Raw genomic sequence first — 12,717 nt, forward strand, 5'->3', positions numbered from 1 at the left:
GTAGCAAGACTTCCATATTCTTGTACTTTAATCCCTTTGCAATAAAGGCCAAGATCCCATGTACCTCCCTAATTGCTTGATGTACTTGCAACAAAAACTAAATTGGGAAGGATTTGATATGAAGGACATCATTTGAAAAAGAATCAGAAGTTTAATTGCTACTATTTCTAAAATATAACTTTAAAAAAATATTTAGCTTTCTGGTGGGATTGATCCTATTTTGTATTTTCAGGGGTATTCGTTTCCTTCAGATCTTACGGATGCTGCATGTGGATCGGCAAGGTGGCACTTGGAGGCTTTTGGGATCTGTTGTTTTCATTCATCGTCAGGTATGCCGCTCTTCTGAGTAAGCAAGGTCCAGCTGGATCCATCTTTAAATATTCAGATCGGGCACTGATGATGCCATCATGCCAATTGCTGTTATAACTGTGGGCTTGAGTGGATATAGCGGCTGTGACCTTCTTGCCAGGTTCACCTAACGGAAAGGGGAGTTGAGGCCAGAAGAGGCCCACAAAGATTTTTTTGTTTTTATAAACTTTCCTTGTAGAGCCAGGAGTAATGGGAGCACTCCTTCCGACTCCATGGGAAGAGTTCAGACCTCTCCTCACCAGGGCTCCAATCACAAGGCCTTCCTGAAATTCTTTCCCTGTAAATTATCTGAGTGCTGGGGACCACTCCTTTATAATAATAAAGGTTCTTTATTTATGAAACCTGTTTACAGCTGGAAAGCTGAATTGCTGAATAGCTTACTTTGAAAAATTCACATATAAAGTAATTAGGTTCAAAACATGAAAACAAGTAACAATCATGTAGTAACAAAAATAGACAAATGAATTCAGCAGGTGACAGGGAAGTGGTGGACAGAATAATAAAAGAAGAGTAATGTTGAATTATAATTATATTAATATTACAAACCAATACACCATTCCTACATTACAGCCACTGGAATAGATACATATTTCATAATTTAAGTACTTAATTGTGCACTGAAGCATGTGAGGAATAGGGCTACATCGGTACATTTTCGTCCTGCATCTTACAGTGTTGAATTTAGTCAAGCCTCTGCGTTGCCTTGATTGCTCTGGATGTGGTGGGGGTGACTAGTTCTGAAATTGGGTAGCATCTGGCCCAGTAAGGGCCTGTCCTACCCATAACTTTTAAAACATGAACTATAATCAGTGTGGAATCTTTTGGAATTGACTTCGCTTTAAAAATGGACATTAAAATGCTGAAAGAGATGGCTGCTAAGAGTCATCTGACTTGGTCTGCAGATTCAAACTACCACACTGTCTTGAAAGGACAGAAGGACACATCCCAGGCTAAGGAGTGGCACTACTCATCTCCTGAAACCATCCAAAAGGTGTTTCTTGACTTGAGTGGGTTATTCTGAAACCAAGATAGTGATTGTCTCAAACCCCCAGGGTGAATATCTGGAAACAATAGCCTATGTAGTGGATAATCCACTGAAGCACAGCACCATATTTGTAAAAGGGGACTTTGAGGAACCAAACAGTAAGGCAGCTACAGTGGTATCCCTTTTAATCTTTAAGTGCTGCCTGCAAGACACAAACAAGGACAGAAACAGCAGCAGCAAGAGGGAGCAACATCGATATCTTAAGACCTGGAGACTGCAGCATTGTAAGGTCTCCAAGCCTGTTCTTTGTCCAGTCAAAAGTACAGCAAACTGACCTCCTGGTAACAAGACTATGGCCTGAATTTTCACTCCTGGATCAGGGGAACAGAGTCAGGACAATTTCCAGCTCTGTAAACCTGACCCGGAAAAAAGTGCCCTGGAATTTTGCATGTTTGTTCCGGGAGGGCTGGGTTCTAAGGGAGTTGCGGCAGGTGACCCTGGAAGCAGTGTGGAGGCTGCCAGGTGCAGAGATGGGCTGGGCAGAAGGTTTGCCTTGGTGAATCAGCACTTCGTTGAAGCAACGAAAATAAAACAATAAAGCAAAAAACAGCCGTCCAGCCCTTACCCCATCACACCTCCTCACCCCTCATAAACTCCCCATGCCTCATCCATGCCAACCACTACTACCTCATGCCCCCCACCACCCCTCTTGGCCCCTCATACTCTACATGCCAACCTATGCCCCTCTACCACCCTCATAGCCCTTCAGACATTCCATGCCCACCAATGCCCATTCCCACAGCCCTTTATAGCCCTTATGCAAACTTTGTGCCAACTCATGCCAATGCATAGTCCCCACCCACCACCCTTACACCCTCCATGCCAACTCACCCAGTATCCACCATTGGAAGACCTCAGGACCCATGCTGAGATTAAATAAAGTTCTTAAGTCTCTATTGAAGAATTCACAATTTCAAAAAGAAACCACTCATTGATAAAAACCCATTCACTATATTTAACTTCCTTTAACCCCTTATAAAAACAAGCATTGGAATTCCTGGTCCCAATTCAAAGAGTTTATAACCACTATGAGCTGTCATTCAAACTGAACTGACTGGCACCTGTCTGTGATGATGAAAGGTTATGTTAGCAGTCATGCAGTACTAATCCTGTAAAGACAACATTCAGGCATGTGTCAACAGACAGAAATAAATAGCAAGCACTTTTTAAAAAAAACTGCAGACAGTTTATTCTCAAATATTTAAAGGGCTGGTGTTTTAAATGCCTTGATAGCTCACTTTGACAGCCCTGTTGGCAGTTCCTTTTGATAGCTCTGTTGATAGTTCCTTTTGACTGCTCATTTTGACAGCTCTCTTGATAGTTCTAATGAGCTTGACAGTTTCACTGAGTTCATGCGCTTTTTAAGCACCTTCATGTCTACTTTTAACAATCCCAAAGGGCACCTTTCCCCTCCCAAACGGCACCTTACCTTTCCCAAAGGACAGCTTATATCCCCCAGAGCTGTCCCGGAACCATATCCAAAAGGGTACCCTACCTCTCCAAAGAACTCCGGCAGCTTTAAATCTTCTCCTACTAGATCTGAAGTGCACAAGTCATGTTTTGGAATCCCACTAGCAAAATTCAGACCTGACTGAGGCAGCTGCATTTTAACATGTGCAGTTGCGCCTGTGAACCGCTATGTACAACCAAGAACCTGCCCTCACTCCGCTCGCCCTGCAAAAATGGTAGGTGCTGTGTTCTGGGGCAGGACTTCCAGATCCAGGCCTCTTCAGCCATTTTCGCAAAGATGGAGTTTGGGCCTACAAGTAACTAACTTCATCACCTAGGGAAAGTCCATCTCTTTGAGAGAATCCTGCAACGAATCTGATATTTGACTTTGGCTATTGAATTTACTGAGCTACACTGAAGAAGTGAAAAACTTCTTCTTCACCAGGCCTGCATGATGTGTTTTCCAAGATGAGTCAATCATGTGAATTACAAACTAACCTTTTATTTACAACTTGTAAAATTGCATTATTCGCTTTATGTGTGTGCGTGTGTGTGTGTGTGTGTGTGTGTGTAAGTTGTTGAATGAGTGACGTAGCATAAGATTTTTGGGGTGAATAAGTAATGCTCTTTATTTAAATCCATGAAAAGCTTGCTGCTGGTTATTCAAATTGTCCAAACGCTCAGGGGTTAAGAAACACACATCTCTTCCTTTTCAAAATCACGCTGATCACAGACATTCAGGGAAGGGAACAGGAGTTTCAGTTCTCTCTTGCCGTGTCCATAACAGCTGGATTGCATAAAGAGTTTTCCAAATTTAGTATAAATATTAACTCATCTTGTTTGTAGAGTTTCAAGCTTTGTGACATGGAGGGCACTGTTGTACGACTGGTACTGAGGGCCTAAGATCAATCTCAGCATACTTCTATATTCTTTTGATCTTGGTTTGTGCATGTGTGATGTCAGGGTGTTGCAGAGGCAAGAGTATTTGACCAGAGGGTGGATGTAGCCGGTGCAGATCAACGACAGGTCATGAGCAGGGAGTCCGGAAGAGGAGAGATATGAGAATGAACATTTATTTGCTTTTTTTAGCATACAGTCCACTTGGCCATCCCACTTCTAGTTAGAATGTGTGTACCCAGAATTTTCAAGGCTTTCTCCTCTGTTAGGTTGTAATTACCTAACTTTATGTCAAGGGACATGTGCTCATGTCTATTGAAGTCTACTCACACGGAGTTACATTTAGTAACATTTAACTGCATAATGTCTTCCCCCCCCCCACCACAATTCATTGAGGGTGTCAAGACTTTCCTGAACTTCACAGACCACACCCCGCAGCCTAGACTTTGCCAATGTCATATTGTCCATATATTTCTAATATTTAAGGCCAGAGAAGAGAAAACACTGTTAACGAGGTTTAGGAAAGGGATTGGCCTGAGCTGAGTGCCCTTTGCTCCTCTGCGGCAAACTTCCATTGCTCAGAATTTCCCTCTGCCTGTCAGATGCCACTGTCTACCAGTTCTAGCAGGAAAATGACCTTGAGCATGCAGGTGAAGTGTGAAGTTCAGATCTCCTGGATCTTGTAGTCCTGTCTGCCTCTGTGCTGCCCAATTTTTAATTAAAAGTCAAAATTTAGTTGCTACTATTTCACAGATCCATTGGCTTTCTTATGGTATCTTGCTACTGGGAATTTTTATTTAGAAGGAAACATAATTTCTAGCATAGACCAATTGCTTTTGAGTAAAAGAGACATTTTGACCATTCCACTAGCGCATTGGAAAGCCTGCCAGAAAGTTGCTGCTCAGTGCCAAGGAACATGGAAGAGGCATGACCAACTTGGCACAGGACTTTGCAAATAACTTGAAACCCTTCTTTTCCAAATATAGAATGGGTGGTCACCTCCATCAGCGCATCATGATACAGTGCCTGATGGCCAATGTCACAACTGCAGTGGAAGCTCAGACTACTGCCATCATTGCTTTGGATATCAACAGTCAAAGGGATTTCAGGGTTTTACAGCAGTCTATCAATCTTTTCTCCAACAGATCAGTAGGATTGCAGTGGTGCCACCTCAGTAGAGTGGCAGTGGCTCCATGAAGCATCAAACTGTGTTCTCTCTCAGTATGAAAACGTTCCTGCTCCCACCTTTGCCACTCTGCCAGTGCCCTGGCTGTTGCCAGTCAGCCATCCAGCCCAGTATGAAATGCTGAAGTCTGAAGCTGAGCCTTCTAGCCACTAAGGTCATCTGCACTAAGGCCATCTGCAGTCTACTGAATTGTAGGTCAGCAGCTTTCCACCACCCATTCTACAGCCACTCGGGAAGCATTTTATAGGACCACGAGGATAGACAAAGGCACATGGAAAATAAATACTAAGGAAACGTGCAAGGATGATTACTTTATCTTTGAATGAATCATGTCATGTTTGAATGCATAAATTTGCCCTAGAATGTGCATTTTTTGTTTTTTGTGTTTTATGGGGAGAATTTTCTCCCCATCGTGGGGGTTGGACGGGAGCGGGCACGGGCGGGTGCGTAGCCAATCGCCGCCCGCGATCGGCTGAGTGCCGCCATTTTACATTGGCCCACCCAGCGTGGCGTGCACCCAGGAGCGCTGTGCGCTCCCTGTTCGGGTGGGGGGTGTAAGCTGAGTCGGGGCCTACATGCATTCACGCGAAAGAGCACAGAAATCTCCCTGAGGCAAAGAGTTGCCTCAGAGAGCTTAGTTTGATTTTTGAAAAATTTAATAAAGAAAAGAAAAATTTAAGACATGCCCCCTCATGTGACAGTGTCACATGAGCTGGGACATGTTGATGAATTTTATTTAAAAATTTTTATTAAACTTTAAAAACCTTCATGAAACCTCATCCCGCCCATGGATGAGGTTTCATAATAAATGCAAAGGCTGCCTGGGTGCTTCGCCTGCCCGCCAACCTTAAGGTTGAACGGGCAGCTCAGGTAATTAGTTTAATTACTATTTAAATGGCCTTAATAAGCCTTTGACAATTCGGCGGGCGGCAGCCGACTCCAGTGCGCGCCCACCAAACTCAAGATCTGAATGACGCACGCTGACGTTGGGACGCATGCCCAACGTCACTGCGCATCATTTTACACGTCAGCAAGCAGGCCCCGCCCTCGCTCACCAACCCGAAGATTCTGGCCCAATGTGATGGTCAGTGGTGTAGGAAAGGTAAGGAGTTTGTTGGTGAATAGGGAGGTGTGGTTGAGGTTATTGGTATCACTCATGAATGTACTGTTGGCTAAACTGATTCCAATCGTATTCTGACAATGTGGATATGTTTCCAACACAAGCTGCTAGATAATGATTGGAAACAGGAACTCATTAAGGGCCAATAAAAGCTCCCATACATTGTCCTTGGCTAAGATCAGATAGCTTAGAACTAATTAGGCAACGAAACTTACTGGTCTCAGTGGCTCAGCTACTCGCTGTGGCAACTGGATTTGTAACCAGGTGACTTCAAATTAAATTTCAAATGGCTTATCGGAGAACAAACTTTTATTAAATGTTCGGAATCAAATGTGGAATTGTGAATAAGTTCAACCTCTAATATTGGAAGTGGAGTGAAATTGAGGTAATAGTCATTTCTGATGTGCTGACTATGTATATAATTTCTACAACACTTTGGATCAACTGGTGTACTCCACCGGTTATTGGTGGGCCACCTTTCCCGCCGTGCACATTTTAATACATCTGCATCTAATTATAAGCCCTGCTCACTGGAATGGTACCCCCATGTCAAACTTATCACCTGCGTCGACAGGAAAACACACCGGCCCAGAACACGTCTGGACAAGTCTGACATGCAGAAGTTGTAAACTTCCCGTTAGGGCCTTGCTCACATTGCAGACATTGAGGAGCAGAAGATGCCGGAACCTGACAGCATCCGGACCCTGGAGAAACACGTGCATGGGACTCTGGGTGGATTCTGATGGACATGGCTCTGCTGTGAAACAACTCATGGAAGGTGATGTCTGGGTCTGCTTTGGGACATCAGTGTCTTGACCATGATCTGCTACGGATGATCATCGATGGGGTGGAGAGGAAGGCCTGGGTTTGACTGGGAGAGGAAGGTGTACCAGTGGGCGCAGGCATGAGGTTGGGAGGGGGGAAATGATGGTGTCAGGGGAGTGAGGTTGTGATGGGGGGTAGGAAGTACAGGGAAAGGAGGGTGAATGCAGCAACTGAGGAGGTAGGTGTAAGGGGGTAGGAATGTTTAAGAGAAGGAGTTTGGAGGGGGGCAGGATTTCATGGGTCGGAAGGTGTCCAAAGGAGGGAAAAGAGTCCATGGAATGGAAGGAGTTCAGAGAGGGGAAGAAATCCAAGGGGAGGAAGGAATTCGGAATGTGGAAGGAGTCCAGGGGGAGGAAGGAGTTTGGAGAGGGAAGGAGTCCGGGGGGAGAAGGGATTTGGGGGAGAGGAAGGAGTAAGGGTGGAGGAAGATTAAGTGGAGGGTCCAGGAGAACGTGGAAGGGAGGAATCTGTGGAGTCGATGACTGCCTCCTGGGGAGTGAAATGAGGGTAGGTGTAGTAGGAGGAAATGGTGAGAATGAGAGAGGGCAGAGTGAGCTGGAAGGGTGAGACGGTGAAGTTGCGATGGTAGCAGTAGAAGGGACGGCAAGGGTGGTTGGTGGGGACTCGAAGGCAGACACGGACCCTGAGGGTGGGAAGGAGGAGGTCAGAGAGGTCAGTGTGGATGGGGGTGGGATTCTTGGGAAGATAAGGAACGTGCACATTCACCTGGACATCCTGGACAGAAAAGGGTTCTGGTTGATAGTGACTGTAGGGAGGTGATGTCAGGGGGCTCAACAGTGATGGGGGAAAGGACATGGGTGACTGGGGGAGGGGAAAGGATGGGGGAGCTGAAGACACACTTAACAGCCACCATGCTTCTAAAATCGAAAGTGAAGGGAGCTTCGTGTTGGGTGGGAACATGTGCTGCATGGGAGTGCGATCAATGGGTGGATGGAGATGCAGGTCAGCTCAGATGGACAACTGAAAGAGAACCCCAGTGACAGCATTGAAAATGCTCGGGACATTGAGATGACTGTGTTTGAAGAAGGCTCAACATGTGTGGGGGAATGCTTGCACGAGACTCTGAAAGGCCCTGCCACACACACTTCTCGCTCCAGAATCACTCGTGGGCTGGCTGCGTGCAGCTGAGCTGCTAGTGGGGGCTGGATGCAGGGGGAGCACTCGTGAAGTCTGTAAATGAAGCTGAAAGGCACCATTACACATTATTCAGTGAAAGTGAATATATTTTCAGATTAAAATATGACAAAATGTGTTCACCTGTACAAACACTTGCGATCAGGAATTCTTAACTTTTCTAGGCCTACCACTTCTCCTAGGTGCTGCCCTGACATCGCAGCAGGGGTGGAGACAGTCTGTGCAATGGTTGGCTCTATTACCTCTGCTGACCTTGGCATAGGTCCTACAGAGAGCCAAGGCCTTGAGGTCCCGGCTTGCTTTGGCTGTCCTCCTGTGGGCCTGCTGCTCCCTCAGCGGTGACCAAGGATGAGGTTGAGGGGATCACAGGCAAAGGGAGGGAGGGAGAGGACAGCCTCTGAGATTCCTGAGTGGATGACCCAGGGGTGTCCAGCTGCCACTCTTCCTCATTACGGGTGCCCAATTGCCCTGGCCTGACTCCTTGAGGGGAAGGAGCACCTGGAGGGACATTGAGGTGCCCCGTTTCCCTCTCACATTGCCACTGCATGAACTCACCCATGGCTACCACAGTGGAGTCGAGGTCTGCGCGCATCTCCGCGTTCTGCATCTCCATGGTGTCCACCATCCTTCCCATGGAGACCTCCATAAGCGCACATGTGGGCACTGCTTTGTCCAAGAGCAGGCACATGCACTCCTCCGTCTCATGTGCCACTTTGTTGAGGACTTCCAACAGCTCTGCATGATGTTCCCCCGCCTTCTGCTGACTCTACCATGATAAGTTGGAAGATCCAGAGGCTTTCATCTCACCCGGTCTCCTCAGATGCCTCTCCCACAGCAGTGTTCTGAGTTCCGGGGAGCTTGGCTGAGCCTGCCTCCTCCTGCTGCGGACACGTGTCCGTGCGGTGACCACCAGATTGTGAACCCTAGCTGCTCTAGATCTAGGTCCCTCCGAGGTGTGTGTCTCTGCACTGTTGGAGGGCGAGGGCAAGTGCTGTGATAGTCTTCCTGGCTGCTTATTCCCAGCTCTTCAATGGAGGAGGTGTCCTCTTTGCTGGAGGTGCAGACCTGGACGGAGCTGAGGAACTGGCTGGCTGAAGGTATTAGTCACTTGGCAGAGCTCCCTGTGAACCAAAGTAGAAATGTTAGTGTCACTTCAGAGATAACGAGACCGGTTTCTCGAAACTGCCAAATAGCTCTCATTGTTCGAGGGTCACAGCCAGACATGGCTTCAGCTATTTTAAAAGGTCATTGTCCAGTTTTAACATTTTAAAAATTAGCCATGATGACATATTGGAGGCAAATGTTTCATCCTGATATTTTTTTCTTTTATTTGTCCTTGGGAAATGCTGGCAAGGTCATGTTTATTGTCCATCTCTGGTTGCCCTGAGAAGGTGGTTGTAACTTGCTGCCTTGAAACTACTGCAATTCCTTGTGGTCAACACCAACTTCTCCCATTAAGGTATTGAGTAGGGTGCTGTAGGATATTGACCTGGTGATGATAAGGAATAGCCATATAGATGAAAGTCAGAATGGCGTGTGATTTGACTGGGAACTTGGTGACGATGGTGCAAAACTAAATAAACTCTGAATGAGAGACGTTAGTCAATTTTACTTGCTAGTAGAACAGTCCTGTTGTGTGATATATTATCAAAGAAAAGCTGAATAACTTCAAATCTCTACTATTTCTCATCTCAGCTTACTGTTACAGAATAAAATGCCAAAGAAGTGGAAGTAAAGTTGAAATGGAAGCATTTAGATTTCAAAAGGGAAAAAAAGAGGCTTAATTTTTGATAAAGTTCATAAGGCGTTCATAATTATCTGGAAATGCCAATAGATTTGCTATGGTATTACTCATGGTGAGTTGGAGGATACAATATTTTACATTAGTAGGGGAGTAATGCCATGTAATGTACAGTTTTTTTTAATCAGGATTCCCAATTAATGCTACTGAATAATTAAAATTCAATTTTTATTATATTCTGTAATGGGATTTTTTATAGTACACTTAGTGAATTGAATTTTGCAACCCGATTTTGGAATTAAATAAAGTTTAAAATATGTTTTTCTAACACAAAAAGTCAGCATGTAGGTACAGCAAGTAATTCTGAAAGCAAATGGGACATTGGCCTGTATTGCAAGGCGGATTGAATATAAAAGTAGTGAAGCCTTGCTACAACCGTGCAGGGCTTTGGCGAGACTGCGCCTAGAGTATTGCATGCAATTTTGGTCTCCTTATTTAAAGAGGCAGTTCAAAAAAGATTCACTAGATTGATTCCTGGAATGAAAGGGTTGCCTTATGAGGAAAGGTTGAGCAGGTTAGGCCTGTACTTATTGGAGTTTAGAAGAATGAGACCTGTCTTATTAACACATATAAAATTCTGAGAGGGTTTGACAGGTTAGATCAGGGGTCGCCAACCTTCTCTTCAATGAGAGCTACTTCTGATTAATGAAAAATATCCCGAGTTACTAAAATCTACATTGAAAATATATGGATTGATAAGATTGCATAAGCTATTACAGTTGAATTATAAAAATATATATTTAAAATGGAGAAAATTGATTCTTAAGCTTTATTTCAATGTGAAACTTAACATTGTACGGTGTCCACCAGTGCTGTATAAACTGGTGTGTATCCTGAGAGGGCAACTCTGATGGAGTCATTCAGATGCTCGTTAGTCAGATGTGTTTGAAATTTGGATTTGATGAAGTTCATGTCGGAAAAGGCGGCTTCACAAAGGTAGGTGGAACCAAACAGGAAAGCCATTTTCATTGCTGCTGTTCGGATGTTACTGTACTTGTCAGTATCCACGAGACTCCAGAAATGAGTGGCAGATTGCCTTGATTTCAACTGAATGTCATTTTGAAGGCTGACAATCTCTATTTCCATAGTGACACAAACAAGGTTAAACAGCACACTAATTTGTTCAGAAATGTCACCAACATCTACTTCCATGAAGGGGTTTGAAGTAAACACCACACAGGGCTCCAGCTGCTCAAAATCACTAAATCTGTCGTTGAACTCTTGGCCAAGACTGGTCAGGAGAGCACTGTACTCGTCAAAGTCCAGGAGCCCAGCGGCAGCTTCATTTTCTGCCAGTGTTTGGAGCACAGAAGGAAAATGTTACATTTTCCTCTTCTGCATTTGCTGTACCAAAAGGTTACATTTCAACTTGAAAGCTTTCATTGCACAATCATGTCAGCAATTGTCTTCTCTTTCCCTTGCAATTCACAGTTAAGGGTGTTCAATTTCTCTGTCACATCTGTTAGAAATGCCAAATCAAGCTGCAATGCAATGTTTGATAATTGGGCAGTATCTTCATTTCTTGACTCCATGAAAGCTTTGATTTCTGGCAAAAGTGAAAGAAATCAGCACAGTATTTTTCCCCTGCTAAGCCACTGGATTTTGGCGTGCAGCAAAAGATGGCTATACTCGGCTGACAGTTCGTCGGGAAATGACTTGAAACTTCGGTGCTGTTTGGCCTTTGCATGAATTGAATTAATAATTCTAACAACAGGAAACATAACATGATAAAACCCCATTACCTTGGCATAAATTCCCTGTTGATGGATGTTGCAGTGTTCGTTCAAGAAACAAGGGAAATCGGAGTCTGCTTTACAACTTGCAACAAAACCGACATGACGCCCAGTCATTGCTGGTGCGCCATTGGTTGTTCTTGCCACTAGCTTCTCCAATGGCACATTCTTTCTTGCGAAATAATTCTTGACCTCGTTGTAGATTTCAACTCCCCTGGTTGTGGATTTCAGAGGCAGCAATGTCAAGAATTCCTCTTTAATGGTGAAGCCTTCAAACACCATTCAAACAAACACTGCCAACTGGACAGTATTGCTTGTGTCAACCCATTCATCATATTGAATAGGAAACTACTTGCATGTACTTAAATCCCTCTCTAGCTGCTCTATCACGTCGGCCGATAATGCAGATTCCCTTCTTGCCATGGTATTTGCTCCTAATGGCACGTCTGAAATAGCAGACATAATTTCAGGGCTGTTTTTGAAATCTTCGAATAAGGACTCGGTCATCAGAGACATCATGCCCTTCACAGTCTATAAATGTTGCCTTGTAATTGGTCAAATAATGAGCAACTTTGAAAGATGCCTCTGCTGCATTAACTTTCTTGGTTTCGTAAAAATAGATTGCTGCCTCTGCACTGCAGCTTTTGGTTCACTTACTTTCTGTGACCACAGACTGCTTCCTGTAGGAGAGTCCCTCTCAAAATGCTTGTGCACTGTTGCAAAATGCCTCTCGACATTGCTCTTTTTTCACACTGCAACTCTGACACTGCAGATTATTCAGACACACTTGTCTTTAATGCTTGAAAACAAAAAATCGTTCTCCACTCTTGATGGAAATAGTACGTCTTTTGCCTTTTTTTGGATGGACCTGCCTCTGCATCCATGATGTCAACAAGAGTAGATTATTTTTCCTGCCGCATGCCAGCTAGCAGAGTTGTGCTAGTACAGATGGTCCTCGACTTATGTTGATCCTCACTTATGGCAGGTCGCAATTGCCACCCATGTTATTACTTATGGCAGTCAGACCCGCACTTACGGCATGACGTTGACTCAGGTGCCGGTGTCGTTTACTAAAGTTGGCAAACTAGTTAGCCTGCGGTGGAAAAATAATTATATGACTTGAATTCTGTAATACTA

The 12,717-nt window shown here is 44.6% G+C and overlaps 1 protein-coding gene across 1 annotated transcript in view; it reads left to right on the top strand.

Annotated features, from left to right (window-relative positions):
- kcnq1.2 (potassium voltage-gated channel, KQT-like subfamily, member 1.2) overlaps nt 1-12,717 on the top strand; it is an 877,535-nt gene that overhangs the window by 152,857 nt on the left and 711,961 nt on the right. The window contains exon 5 of the mRNA XM_078568568.1: nt 233-329. Within this exon, the coding sequence (XP_078424694.1) occupies nt 233-329 (97 nt within the window). The remainder of the gene's footprint in view (nt 1-232; nt 330-12,717) is intronic.

The sequence above is a fragment of the Cetorhinus maximus genome, chromosome 22, assembly GCF_964194155.1.
Source record: "Cetorhinus maximus chromosome 22, sCetMax3.hap1.1, whole genome shotgun sequence".
NCBI lineage: Eukaryota > Metazoa > Chordata > Chondrichthyes > Lamniformes > Cetorhinidae > Cetorhinus > Cetorhinus maximus.